Source organism: Accipiter gentilis, chromosome Z (assembly GCF_929443795.1).
Source record: "Accipiter gentilis chromosome Z, bAccGen1.1, whole genome shotgun sequence".
Lineage (NCBI taxonomy): Eukaryota > Metazoa > Chordata > Aves > Accipitriformes > Accipitridae > Astur > Astur gentilis.
The window spans coordinates 50,607,373-50,622,668 of NC_064919.1; the positions used below are offsets into that span (position 1 = coordinate 50,607,373).

General features: G+C 38.2%; 1 protein-coding gene and 1 long non-coding RNA gene across 5 annotated transcripts in view; one reads left to right on the forward strand and one right to left on the reverse strand.

The window, feature by feature from the left end:
• FOCAD (focadhesin) overlaps nucleotides 1–15,296 on the reverse strand; it is a 127,047-nt gene that overhangs the window by 30,429 nt on the left and 81,322 nt on the right. The window contains exons 25-30 of the mRNA XM_049796559.1: nucleotides 11,188–11,280; nucleotides 8,886–8,974; nucleotides 6,959–7,000; nucleotides 4,313–4,421; nucleotides 3,719–3,835; nucleotides 1,632–1,873 (exon numbers count right to left, since the gene is read on the reverse strand). Coding sequence (XP_049652516.1) covers nucleotides 1,632–1,873; nucleotides 3,719–3,835; nucleotides 4,313–4,421; nucleotides 6,959–7,000; nucleotides 8,886–8,974; nucleotides 11,188–11,280 — 692 coding nt within the window. The remainder of the gene's footprint in view (nucleotides 1–1,631; nucleotides 1,874–3,718; nucleotides 3,836–4,312; nucleotides 4,422–6,958; nucleotides 7,001–8,885; nucleotides 8,975–11,187; nucleotides 11,281–15,296) is intronic.
• LOC126036598 (uncharacterized) overlaps nucleotides 1–15,296 on the forward strand; it is a 46,513-nt gene that overhangs the window by 27,111 nt on the left and 4,106 nt on the right. For 3 of the 4 annotated variants that reach the window (XR_007505190.1, XR_007505188.1, XR_007505187.1), the window contains 3 exons: nucleotides 3,883–3,952; nucleotides 6,010–6,137; nucleotides 13,812–14,067. This is a non-coding gene — a long non-coding RNA (uncharacterized LOC126036598). The remainder of the gene's footprint in view (nucleotides 1–3,882; nucleotides 3,953–6,009; nucleotides 6,138–13,811; nucleotides 14,068–15,296) is intronic. The other variant, XR_007505189.1, reaches the window with a different exon arrangement.

The window sequence follows — 15,296 nt, forward strand, 5'->3', positions numbered from 1 at the left end:
AAATCATATGGGATATTAAACCTCCTGCTAAGGCTGAACATGCCAGTAAACAGAGTTCTTTTCTTGCTGTAATATGTTCTCATACTAGTCTCTAAGCAATAACTGGTCATTTTTGTCACATTCATATAAACATATTCATATACACATAATAAAAACATATTCAAACCTGAACTGGCAACCATTATTGCTACAACACCCAGAAAGAAACACAGCACCCAGGATTTGTAGACCATGCCTGACAGTAGGAGGAGGATGATGATAGAATATGATCTCAGCTAGACCTGTAACTATTTATAAGCTGAAAACTCATGACATTTTAAGATACTAGCCCCCTAAATCTCTCTCTCCATCTCTTTGCCTAACTTATTGATAAAAAAAGAAGCATTTACATCTCACTCCAAAGATGTCATAGACATTCCCCCCCTTACATAACACATACACAGTTTTCTTAATGAACACGACATCTTTAATGCAAACTAATTCTACGATTTGGTATTAGCTATAGCTATATTCCTATAAGTTTTGCTGTTGTTGCAAGTCAATTCTTGGAAGAATGTGTGAAATTAAGCTTTGAAATTATGCGGGGCAGTGAAAGAGTAAAAACTGATATAATCTATAAGAAATTTTTAGATAAATTTATTAATTTCAACACCCCTCACCAAACAAACAAAAGCCAAAGACCCAAAACAAAGATTCACATACTCCGAAATACCAAGCTGATTTAATGTCCTTTTCATGTAAGAACCTTCTAAAGCTTGTGTGTAGCTCAGTTGTCACCACTCACTAATCATCCAGAGACAGTCCATCCCCAAATTATGTGGCTCAGTCAGAGGCAACAAGGCACCAAGACACCAAAGCATGAAGATTAGAACCCAGCAATGCTGCACAGTGTTTTAACAAAGGCAGGTACAGCAGAAACATTAGCTTCCCTGAGCAAATTAACAACTGACAGCCAAATCTGTTTGATACCTGTGCTTGTGCATCAATTAAACATTTATTATGGGTATACTGGCAGACAGAATCCCTACCAGTCAAGAAACTGGAGAAGTATAAAGCCAAACTTACTTAATTTCTCTGGAATCATCGGAAATTTGCAATGGAGCCCAACTCTTCTGTAAAGGAGGCATTTTCTGCCAACATCAGAACACCTCTTGCTGTGAACACAGCTGTAACAGCATGCCTTAAAGACAGCCTGTTATGCTACTTCTGTTGTACCTCCATCCCCATATGTGTAATACAATGTAAGTGGATGCTATCCAGTGTCCAGAGCACCACTTAGAAAGCAACCAAAGATAACTGTGAAATATTGTACAATTAAGTCTCCTAGGGCAGCTAGTCCCCTTTAAAAGCATATGTGTGGCTCTTCTAGCTGACTGCTTTGCACACGTACCTTAGGATATTACAAAAATTAATCAGTCATCCTGACAGAATGGCAAAATATCCAGGATAGCACTGGGGAAGTGAGTGGTGAAGACTGATAATAAAACACATCTTTCAAGAAATGTTGCAAAGCCCCTCAAGAATCACTTGCCTATGACTTGTAAATACTTCAATTCCTCAAAACTTAAGGCCACATGCAGGAAAAAGAAGGAAGTTATTTACACCTCCACATTATATATGGTAATCCTTACCTGACTTTTTTTTCTTCATACAAACGTGAGATAAACATCCCCAAACCAAGGCCCATGTGGATTTGAACAGCTTGAGACTCATCAGCATTTGGTTTCCCAGGTAACCTGTCAGTCAGCATATTCAGGACCTCCTCAATCTTCTCCTTGCATGATACAATGAAAACTGGCACCAGGAGAGACAAAGCAGTGGCTGCACAGGAACGAGCTATAATACCAGCAGTATTTTCACCTGAATAGGACTTCTAGAAAAACATAAACCAAGAAATTTTTTCCTTTCCTCTTGAGGGAGGGAAATAAAATTCCTTTCCAGATAATAACACTCAATACTTTAGGAATTTACAATACCTATACAGCAAAAAGCAGCAATGAAGTATTGCAGTCTGGCAATAAACAATATTTCAGGTAATTGCCTATGGTAACTCTTCCATTTGCCTTATCTTGTAAGCGGCTTAAAACTACAGTAATTCAGCATATAATTTCTAAGTGTAAATAAGATTGTTAAGTATGAAACTGTAAACAAAGGATAAGACAGGATGCAACTAGAATTTAACAGCTAGTCTGTATATAAATACATTGGTCTCTTTTAGTTTTCACCTTCCTCATTAAAATACCCAGCAGCGTGATCAGAAGGGCAAAGAGAAACCAGCTGTGATGTTAATGTACTTCTGTAATTATAACACACCAAGAATTTAGTGAGTTGGAAAAAGCATCACACCTAAGATAACAAAATATCATGAGATCTTGCAAGATAACCAGTAGAGATTCTTTTTAAAAAAGAAAGATCCCTTACAAAGGTTTTAAATTCCTTTCCTTTTTGAAAGGTAAAACCCATACAGCTACCTCTACTTATAAAGCAACAGACTGATTGTAAGTAATAATGTATATTTATCAACTTTCACATGCAACTCTGAAAAGGAAAGGAAAAAAAATCCCATCAGGATGCAAGGCACTCTGCAAGACAGTGATTTCTACTGTGTGCATTGGAATTTTACAAACATAAGAATTTTTAATTTTTTATTTTTTTTTTTAAACAGAGGGGATTTTAGAAATGAAACTTTGTCACATTGTTCCACCTCAAAACCACCTTCTTTAAACAGCATTATTTTTAAAGGCAGGAGCCACAGAACAATTCGGCAAGAACTGCTAGTGTCAACCAAGTAGTTGAATCTCCTTATGCGGAACCAGTCTAGCATCTATTTAACACTACATTTGATTTAGTGATCTATGTCCCCTATCAGTGATGACAGGGGTAACATGCCAGAGCTGACTCTGGTCCATCAGTAATTTTCAGCTTTTTGATGCTAACATCTCACGACTGGACCAAATGCAGCTCATGAATGCAGTTAATGAATTTCCTGTTAGAAAACATTACGATACATTAGCAGGCTGGTATTTGGCCTTGTAGGATCCAAGTTCCCTTCTGCACCCATGACACAAAAAACCTCCAACCTGGCCATTTTGACCCCAGGTAGTTAAGGGTTAGCAATGCCTACTCCTTAAGGTCTATACTGAGCTTTCAGTCTGTCTCCAGGTCCTACTTAAGAACTGCCTAATACTTATATGGCTTGAGAATTTCAGGCTGGTTATCACACTGCAAGCACATATGATACAACTTCCACTGGCCCTCAGGGATTCAAAGGTACAGTCAAATAAGAATCACTGGCTCCATAACTATTCGATTTTGGGAAAGCAGGCATTTCAGAACCCTAAGGAATGGTGTCAGAATCACTCAAGACTTTGACAGTGTGGTCTGAGAAGAGAGTCTGTTCGTGTTACAGGGTTTTGTTTTGTACATACACACCGAATATTCTAGGGTTTGAAGGTTTTTTTTTTTGTTTTTCGAATTTCCTTCATTCATGTATCCTCACGTGTTGCTTGTTACCATTTTGGTAATAAAGACAAACACTCAAGGCAAACCCAAATCTAAACAGAAAACACAATGAAAGAAAAAGAACAAAAGCAAGAAAAGTTTTGATTCTCTTGTATTACAACTACTAAAGGGCAAACAGAACCAGGAAACTCCACACTAAGAACTCCAGGTATGAAATTCAGATATATCCTCTTGCCTTTAATACAACAATACGTACCTGGTAGAACCATGTGAAGACTTGACCTTTAGGGTGATAGCGGCTATTCACAATACTAAAAAGGGTCTCTGTGACCATAGAAATCCAGTGTTTTGTGGGAAGAAAATCAGGTTCAGTCTGCAAAAATCAAACCAAATACTCACTGTTATTTTTTCTTAAATCAGGTCCTACCTGAACGGAAGGTCATGGCTGTGATCCACCAGGAATAAGATTATTTTGTCATTCTTATGTACAGTAAGTAGCATGATTTTACTTGCCAGTGCTGACCCTCCAGACACTACTTTTGATCAGGTACTATTCAGTAAAAGAAAAATGATGAGAAGAGAGCTTGGCTGGGTTTCAGTGTCCACTAGACCTCTATCTCATTTGTCAAAACCAAGAAATAAATGTGTTAGTCATTATGTTTCTTGTGAAAAGGCGCCTACACACTTTGACTGCTTATGTGTAGATCACACAGCAGCAGCCAGATGGCACTCACTGAGCAGGGTGAAATTTGAACTTCAAAATGTAAAGTACCGGTCCCCCAAACACCTGGTCATATTGCTTCATTATATTCCACCAAGAGTAGAGAATCTCTTTCGCAGATTGACTCACCTCAGGCATCACTTCAGTGTCTGAGGAAAGGCTGCTTTCATATTTGGCTACAGCAACTGCAAGACCAGTTAAGGCAAAAATAGAGTTTCCTTTCACCACTGGGCTGTCTCTGGATGGAAAAAGGTAAACAGTTAAGAAGCATAATAGAGACGCAGGCAACAAAACATGTATCTCAATGTGGGAAAGTTATGCTACAGGTGGTCCAGGAGGGAAGGCCTTTGCACCTAGCTATTTTATTGGGCTGTCTTCTAGCTCAGCAAAATTCTATCACATTTCATCTTCAGGAATTAGAGAAAAAATAGGGGAAAGAAGCGTTTCAGTCTTTTTTCTTGTTTGTCTTTTATATAAAGCCTAGCACACACAAAGTTCTATAAAAAATTGAAGCTTGCTTCCACTATAATGAGGACTGCCACCCTGCAGAGCAAATAGCGCTCATAGACATGTACCATTTGTTCTTATCTAGTACCATCTCTACACAGGACAACACAAAAAGCACTTAAAACAGAATGCTAGGCAGGTGCCACTTCACTGCAACAGCCTGGAAATTTAGCAGAGCAGCCATCACTGTAATCTCAGCTTAAAAAAAAGTTTCGAATTACTCCCCTATGCTATGAAAACATTAACACCATGGAAAATGACAGGTTTCAAAGCATACTAACTTCTACCACAGTGCAAACCTTTACTTTCAAGGAACTCAGGAAAAAAAATCTGCTACCTACAAATAAGAGAAAGAAAATAACTCTGTTCAGTTTCATGAAAAGAGAGATGTTGATATATCAGTCATTCTCAGAAAAAATGTTTTGCAACATATTCTGCTGGAACTCTCTTAGCTGTTTTACAATAGCAGCTGAACAATTCAACTTTGGTAGACCACTTACAGTCTTACACTAGACCAGTACACAGTGTACTACACTTTTTGCATCAGTCTTCCATTTCTAAAAACTTCCTCAACTGTTGCTGTAAAAATATACCTACGCTACAAATTCAGGCATTTGTTCCAGATCCAAAGCTCTCATTTTCACAATAAAAATATTTTCCGGATTTCTGGTTTGCTTTTTAAAATAAGACACACAGGTCTTAGTGGAATGTCATTGACTTCTCCTGTTTGGAGCACAGAAAGTATTTCCTTCCAGGTAAGAGATACCTACAAATAATTACAACCAGGTGCTTTGTTAAGTTCTTTGAAATCTTCCCATACCTCTTGCCTTAAATAATTTCCTAATCTATGTATAGAACCTTTGTTGTTGTTGATCATCAGCTTCTAAAAGGTTACGTTTCATGACGTACCTCAAACAAGAGACAAACTTCTAAATCTACACACTCATGAAAGCTGGATGCTTTCAGTTTAATGAAGGTAAAAATCATCATCCTAACAAAGCCAAGGAGGAAAAAGAGCAGTGGCTTACTCTTTATTGAAAATATGGGGAAAACCCCCAGTATTTGCTTAAAAGAAAGTCGGCAAACATAAGAAGTTCTAGAGATGTGATCTATGCACAGGAAATCCTTCTGCTGTTAACAAAGAAAATTCACCACTCCCTCCCAAATTAGGCAATGCTTCTGCTTCAACTAGTTTTGCTAATGAACTTCTACAGCAAAAATCATAACTTTAACCCTGAGACACAGAACATGATATATTTAAAGTTTGTTATTTTGTTCCTCCTTTATTTATCTCTTTCTACTACCTTACCTTAACATAGGTATTTACTGAGTAGCTAAAACATCAAACATATCTTCCAATTTCATCCCTCTTTAACTGACTCCTTCAAGATGGACCACCATGGAAGGAAATAGAACAACTGGGAATATCTTAAATATCTGAACAATGGTAAGTTAAAAAAGGAAGAAGTCCAAATCTTTATGGAAAGTCTTAATTAAAATCACCAGAACTTAACTCGTGAAAGTATTTCAAACTAGTCTTCTACACATTTACAAGAACACCAATGTTGAAACAGTCTGTGAGATTTCACTGTAATTCTTTCACTGATGATATCTCTATGATTTAAGATTTTCTAAGTACTTGTTCTTATGAGGATTCACTCTTTCTGACGCTTTTGCTTAACCTTAAGCAAGCAGCCAATTTCATGTTACTCAAAGGCAAAGCATAATAGGAAGCTAGCTGCCAGTGGAGAGCAAAAGGAGGAAGTCAAACCAATTTAGCAGCGTATGAAGGAAGGTTAAGATACTTACTGCTGCCTAAAAGCAATGTGTTAATTCTAATAGCAAATGAACAAGCCTGTCACAATCTGAAAACATGTAATTTCCTGCCTTTGGGGGCATCTGGGCACATGAAAGACACCTTAACAGGAAGTGGGACAGTTCTGATGAGCCCATACTCCACTAAAGACCAGCAAGCTTCTGGATAAATGAAGTTACTTGAGGCAAACAGTCTGCTAGTTAAAAAAAGAACAGATTAATAGTGCATATAGCATACCCAGGCTTTACTCAAAACATTAGGCATCAGCCTTTCTAATAGACACAGTCAGTGATAAAAATCTCAAAGCACAAAGTGGGGCAGAGTTCCTTTCCTGGACAGCATTCATGTGAAATCATGAAATTGGCAGATAATCAGTTGCAGAAAATACTATCTTGTATCTTCTGCTACAAAAGAGAACTCATTCTCATCTGTAATAAATTAGCAGTTCTTACTTGGAAGCACCTTTGATGACATCAGTCAACATATCTCTGACCCTGCAACAGAAAGAATTTACACCACGTTCATTATACTATAGCATTAACTTAGCTAATTTCCCCTTATGCCTTGCACATGTCCATTCTAGGTTAAAAATTATCTCATCTAGCTATCAGAAAATTTAGTGCAAATTAATCACAAGCATTAAAACTGTAGAAGTGCTTACATACCACCCAACATTTCTTCACACTCATGTGCACTACCAATGTTTTATAAAGAGGTCTTATTTGATTTCATACCACTTTTTGTAAAATGCAGGTTCTATGCAATAGCCATAAATCTGTTGCTTGAGCTGTTAACACGTAAATTTCCAGATCACTGTGCTATATCTTAGCATAATAAATGAGAATGTTTTGCAATGGACAACCATAACAATTTACCCAACATTTTCTATAATCCAGGAACCACTGTGGGCACTTATGCTATTAGACAATATAGTAACCAGAATCCATTTAAATGAAAGCCATAGGAGTAGTTACAATTTCTTACACATTACTGTAGCTGATTTATAATATGCTGCTTGTCTGCATTTGTTTAGTATTGCATTCATATCAAGACATAACCAGAGATGCAGTGAATTTATTATAATTATTATTATTTGGGTGAGGAAAGAGATCCTGTACACTACAGCATCCAAGACCATCCTGACCATGACTACAGAAAAAGTAGGCACTGTGTGGACAACACAAATGCGTAATAGGTACTGAAGTTAGAGCCCTGAAGCACCAAGCAATTAAGGGGGAACAGGAAAAGACATGAAAGCTAAGACTGGGCTCCCAGTTCACTTACTGCTTTGATTTCTCTACTGTTTAAGAGAATTCTGGTCATTTTTGACACAGCTTACATTAATGCTGTTTAGGAAATACAGAGCAGAAATCAGTTCAGAAGAAATCTACAAAAGTAACATTGCTACAGGCATTCTTTTCACCTGGAAAATGTTTTTTCCTTGTACCCTATCAAGAAAGGGATCAGGTAGAGCAACAACAGAAAATTGTGCAGCTACTACAAATGTAGAAGAGATTCTTCTACAATACTGTATCATTCTGGATCTTACTATGAAACCCTCGAATTCAGACTTAGCTGGAATAAAACAACAGACACAAATCTTGTATTCATGTTGAGTGGGAGTTAGTAACACCTTTTTGACTGAAATGGGCAAAGGGCATTTTGGTTTTGCTTGTACATACTTTGTTCCCAATGCACTTATGTACAAGCATGGAAACAGATATTTATATTGTTCATGGGTACATAGTTCCTTCTCTCCATGAAGCCTCCCACTTCCCACCTTGTCCCCCTGGCCATGCACATACAGGGCTAAATCCTGGCAGACTAAGACACTCCTCAGCTGACTGAAACAGAAGTAGTTGAGGATACGGATCAGGGTGTGCATCAGGTGTTTTGTCTTAAACAACATCCTTAGGCTCAACATTGCCAGCTTACCATATGAACCAAGGTGTGTCTCAGTTCACTATGACATACATCATACCATCTCTTACATTTGTTTTATCAAGCCGTTTTCAGTGAGACTGCTCCCTTAGTCTCTACAAGTAAGTTTTACTCTTTGTATAATCCTTCTGCTTTAGCGTGACACAAAACAAATACAGTTTTCCATTCCTTCCAGTTGCTCACCCTACAAAATGTCAGACATGGTAGAGGGGAAGGTACCTGTGAACGCCTGCATATGGGAATCCTTACAGACAGTCACCCAGTAGTTTCTTTCTTTCTGCTCCCCTCCACTTGGTCACTGTATCTGGTATGCGGGTTTTTTTCAGTAGTGCTCATATAGTCTTTAAACTTTCAAAACTAAAGGCTTTGAAGTCTTGCCCTCCTCTGCCCCCTCACTTGCCATTACAAGTGATGAGGAGCAGACAGGCAGTTCCTTACCACAGCCAGGCTGTAAATTGTTTGTACTGCACCTCTTCAGGATCCTCTTTTCCATGTTTTAACTGCATCTCCAGCTCTGCCTGCCTCCCCTGCAGAATTACAGAATAAGTCAGAAGTGGATCTCACATGACCAATCATCATAAGATTTCTTCAGAGAACACTTCGGTAATGGATGTAGCCTTTCACTTGAGGGCTACTTCATATGTGAACTTGACTGCTTTTCATATGGGTTCCCACTGTAATACACAATATAGTAAGTAAAAGAATTTGTAATTTTTTATTCTCTGAGAGAAAAACAAGCTGCAGATGGCACAAACGGCCACAGATACTGAGACATCTCTCCTAGTCCATGCAAAGACACAAGCTCCCCTGAGAAGGGGTACAACAAGCAGGGAATGAGATTTAGAAACCTGCTAGCTAAAATGGATTCTAACAGCAAAACATCACTTTCTTGATTCACTATTTAAAGCAGAACTCCTTATTTTTTCCTTTCTATGACCCCAACCTCCCTGTGACCTCCTACAACAGTTCTTTCTGTACCATGAAGGAGATGATATGGCCTCTAACAATTATTATCTGAATATTTTAAGCAGCTTTGCTTTAATATTCAGTCTTCAACTGAGAGACAACTACATCTCAACTTGTTTAGGTTGTCAGTTACTGTTCCTTCGTAGGTTATTAAGCCTTAAGTGAAAAATATAGGCACATAAGCTGTGTTTTTCAGGTACTGAACGCTTGTAGATTGGGTGTGCATAAAAACCTGAGAATACAAGAGTCAGTCCTGTAAATCCAGATGTCACTCAAAAAGTGACTCTCCACAGAGATTAAAAGATCATATAAAATACACTGACTAAAGAGAAGCCTGCATAAAAACTATGCGAAAACCTATTGCAATTTGCCCAAACACATAAACATTGGTTTAAGTTCTGTACTAAATCAAGACCTATAGGATCATCATGAAGAGGGTGATTTCAGTCTCAAAAACATGCTGAATGCACAAATTGGCAGAAGTGCTTAAGCATGTGAGTAGACGTAATGAAAGACAAGAGAATGTTCAGGTGTCCAAAGGGAAAATGTCCTCATACAAGTGTTTTGGTGAACTGGACCCTATCAATGTCTGCCTCAAAACTGTAGAAATGATTACTAGTTGTTCAGAAATACTGAACTATGTAGTATCCAGACTATTCATACTGTAGTCTCTTTCGTTCATCTCAGATGAAATGTAGTATAGAAGCATGAGGAGTAAGTAAAGATACTAGGTCTCCACTGAGGGACTTCAGAAGTGACAAAAATAGGCTCTATTGCCCTGTAAAATGGCATGAAATCCTAGAGAGGCTTTCAGAAACAAGTCTGGTAAATACCAAGCTTCTCATGAAATCCTGCCTCAGATGGGAAGCAACATAGGAAAGTAATTAAATGCACGCAATGATGGCCCCCTCTGTAGTTATGGCCTAAAATTACAATTTGAATAGCTGCTGCCTGCTTTGTAATGGGGCTTGCTCAGCTTAGAATCTGGTGTTTTGCTGATGGCCAAGATAAAATTTGCTTTGAAAATGTTAGAGACGCATATGTTTTGCTGCACAGCAAAACAAGGAACAGCCAAAGCTTCTAGAATTCACTCAGCAACCTGAGTTGCTCATGCTGAAAACAGCTGATGTGGCCTGGAAATACAAACAAATAAGCCCTTCTAGTAGCACAAAGAGAGCCTTCTAGAAGGCAGCTATTTGTTAGAAGTTTTTTAGATCATTCCTGTTGAACAACCAAATGACACTACATTGTCCTAGATAACAGGTCAGCTAACCTAACGAAAGAGAGGTTTTAAGATGTTTCCTAATCATTAGATAGGGTGGAAAAATCAAAAGACGAGGTCCCTCACAGTGTGACAGCAATGTAGGCTGGTTAATAGAAGTTCTATTTAATGAATCATTCCTTGATAGCTTCTGTTGACTTCATGATACTATTATTACAAAATTCCTACCCAAAATGATAGGTTAGAGTTCTAGCTAAAATTCCACATTCTAAAAATTCTAAGAATTGACACATTCTGCAACTTGATGCAGGAACAAGACTGCAAGAACCTGAACTGTAAAGCAGAAGTTATACTTTACAATGGGTATCCCAGATTGTGCTGCCATTAACCGAAGACTCATTTTTATTTTCTTTTCATAAATTTTGTTATTAAACACCTCAAGCTGTTTTTTTATATTATTGTAAGTTGCATGGATGCTCTTGCTGGTAGAAATACAACTCATACCACTTGAATGAGCATTAATGTGCACAATATTATGTACCTCGAAATTACCTGCAGGACTGCTCTGTAGGTTCGACTCATAAATCCTAACCAGGACTGTGGCAGCAGTATGGAGCGGTGCCATTCAGAAGGTTGAATGTTAACCTGTGCAACCCACCAGAAAGAGTAGAAAAAGTTACATTAAGTCTAATATATGCAGAACGTATGTTCTCCGACATGTGATTTGCAAGCAATCATTTTGCTCATGGCCATAGGACATTACACATGGCTACAGGGAACTAAAATGATAATGTACATTGTTCTTCTTTCTGGTTTTACCCACACCACGTTACCCAGGCCAGACAAAACTGGTTGCTTCAGGTAGTTCAACAGATAACTGATCCCAGAGAAAGCAGTGGAACTATATGTGGCAATAAGCACAAGAGTTAGTAGCACTGGCAGATAAAAATATGTATATAACAAAGATGTTAGTGCAGTTTATGTTTGCCATAGTTTTTGTAAATCTTAGGTGCTTCTAAAAGTTTTAAACAGACATTTAAAATAAAAACAAGTAGATGACTACCTAAATGCAAGGGAGATTGTTCAAAGGGAGTTAATATCCATGACTGGGGTATATATAACTATGTTCAAGTACATAGTTCTAACTTCCTTTAAGGAAAGGAATTGTTAAAAAAACCCAAACTAATCACAAAGTTTCTTTCTAGGAAGTACCAGTATAGAACTAACAGGAGAAAAACCACACTGCCTCAAAGATAGTTTAAAGAAATATGCAACAGCTCTCCCTGCTTGCCTCCAAATCTCACCCAAATATGACAGCCTCAACTTCACAACAGAATAACTCAGTCAACTACACAATCTGATGTATGTGCACAGACTTTCCTCATAAGCCCAAGGTTGTTCTCTTCAGCAAGCACCATAGCAAACTGACTCAAAGACTTTTTCAGAACATGTTGAAAAACAGAAATGAAGTCAAGTGATCTCAGTAAGTAACAAGCCATTTACTAGCCCTTGGTAGCTTAACAACATAGTTACAGGGGCAAGTTAAACAGAAAGGGTCACAAATTCAAGGCTACCAGGAAAGGTCTTCCAGACATCAGTCCTGCATGATGTATGTACCTCTCTCCATGCAATTTGCATGTTATGCAATTTATAAATCAAAATATATTAATTCACAAAAAATTTATATCACGACTAATTACAGGAGTCTCTATTTCCCTCTCTCCGTGACTGGCTTAACTGCAGCAACATTTTGCTAAGGTAAGATAGGAGTTCAGGTGTCTTCTCTTAACTGCTGTTTTCAGACCCACAAACAACATAAGGTCTGTAATTAAAATGACGGATGTGTATTGTTATATCTCATTATATTCCATGGTGGGCATACAGAATTGATTTTTCTTGCTATCGTCCAATTATTTCTACTGTCTCCCTCTACCAAAAAGATGAAAAAAATGTCATCATAGCCATTTGGACTCCATTGGAAATAAGTTATTTAATCTCAGCAGTTTCCAGGGTAATAAGTTTTTAATAAAGGAAGGGCAAACATGTCAGGTTGAGGTGAGATGGGATATATCTCAGTATCTGCTGTTTAAGGCCTATACTTTCTATTTCTATACTTTCTATTTCTAAATTAAAAGAACATGCCAGACTCCCTGAGTAATGGAAAAACCCTGTGAGCTGGGATTAAAAATTGTGCAAAGCCCACCTAGAGTAACTAATCTTGTCAGGCTTAAGGTTATTATTCTTCCTTTTTATTCCTCCTATTTTATTTTATTATGAAGACTAGTCACCATTAACATCTAAAACACTGCATGCCTCAAGGTATGCAAACCCCTCCTTTCTCCATCATGTGCTCCACTGGCCTCCTCTGTACAGAATGGTTAACCAAGACAAACAACTGAACTTCCCTTGAATTATCTTCCTAAGTCTTCCTGCTTCATCTCCTCTATGTCCCTCATGATCCACATAATGCAGTCAATATTCTTTCTTTACATGGATTTTATAACATAAAACAAAGGACTGTGCTAAAGCTTCACGCCCACTGTCAGTGGTGAACTTAAACCAGTTTTAAGTACTAACACCCTATACAAATAAATACAATCTAAAAGTCAACCAATCAAAAGAGATGACCTACTCCACCCCACAGCCCATACAAATACACCCCACAGAAGAAAAGAAATCTCATCTTTCAATGACGCAGTAACATTAGTCCTTCCCTTTTAGCCAAAATTTTATTGACACACCCCTCTCATCTCTGCTTATCAATTCCTCCAACAAGCTGATGAGTGGTCAAGGCTCCAGTCAGAATTGTTTGCCTCAGGTTCCCAAGGCAATTGCAGTGACTCCAGTCTTCACCTTTGCCCCTACTCTGAAACTATTTTAGACTTGTGCATTTAGATTTGCCTGGTCTCATGGAGATCTATGAATTTCACTGTGTAATCCACACCTGTGCACCAGAGCAAAAGCAGGCCTTCAAAACACTTCAGGTGCTCACGCAGGAAATATAAAGCTTTAGGTGTACTGTTGCATTTAAAGCAACTAGACAACATGGTCTAATCAGGAACATATTATTAGTACCTTGCACATCTTATCTAAAATTTGCACATGTGCTTGATCACCAGCAGAACTGAGCAGCTTTTGATTAATTAACTTACTTCATGGGAGTAAACATTTTGCAGATATGTGGAATGAGAGGAAGACAAGAAGGAATTGAACATCTTCACATAAAAAAGAACACTCAAGTAAAATTCATCTATGACTGAAAATGAGTGGATATAATGCTGAAGATTATCACATAACCAGTGCTGATACCTGCTTTTTCAGTACAAGATACCAGCAGTCTTTACTTCTCCTCTATCACTGGATACACAATGATAACAACAACTACATTAAGTATTGGTTAACTCATACGAGCAAGCATAGACAAAGCTGACAGTAAGTGAAGTTCAGATTCTTTTGAGTGTGCACTTTATGTGTAAGACATTGAATGGGTGGGAGGCACGGGGAAGGAGGCTCTGAAGGGACTTCTGAACCAATGATGAGTGGTTGTGAAACACTGCCATACTGGTCCTGGGATGTCCTTAGGACGCAGCACAGCCAGAACAGGCTGCCAAGTAATTTTCAAGGAAGAGCTGCAGCCTGACATCTGAGACAATAAGAAGCAGCATGAGCTAGGAGCTAGTAATCTGAGCCTATTGATGGATGCTTAAGAAGGACACACAAGTGTCTTTTCTCCCTGAAAAGACACACAAGTGTAGACTGTGCTGGCCAAAACCCAAGACAGGGAATGCTGGCAAGCCACAGGAGATACTACTCCTGTACTTCAACACTTCCAAATAGACATGGCACAAGTTTTGCACGCTTCTGCAAGACTGGAAAGTAATTTCAAGTGAAAACAGAAGCTCACTTCCCCTTCTCCAGTGCACTCCCAATAAAAAACACCATGGTAAGATCTGGATTAGCTTTCTTTCAGCCCTGGTGCCTTTGCTGCTGCCATAGATCTTTGTATATTGCTCACTCCTTTTGGACTGATACATACCCAGCAGGGGGCACAGAAAACAGATTTAGGGAACAGTGAAATTAAGCATGTTTCTATCACTTCCCTAGGTATCTAATTGAAATAATACTGTTTAAAGAACCTAGAAACTATGATATCATTAATACTTATGGCCCACCTTAAAGTCTACTGTAGAGTATAAGTTCTTTTACTAGGTACAACAGGTTTCCACTTTGATAGCCCTGCCAACTCACATGGTCCCTAAATTCAGCTCATCTCTAACACGTGTGGCTGTGAATACATGTTTTAGACAATACCCATATGTCAGTGAGATGTTTAGGTGTGTATTTAAATGCCCTTCTCACATATGGGACATATAAACTGCAGCATCAGTGATTTCATACAAAAGGCTAGCGTTACATATCCATATGAATGAAACTGTGAAGTAGCATCTCTTTTCTTGTCAAATTTTGCTTAGAGGCTTGCTCTTTTTAACATACTTGCAAGCATACACTTCCAAATCCTCCCCCCAGCATTCCTTTGTGAGAAAAAAATTGCCCATCTTTCTCCAAGGCACATTAGACTGAGGAGGAGAAAAGCAAAAATCTGTGAAAAAACTTACTTCCTGAATACTGTTTCATCACTGGAGGAGATACATTCAGTAAAT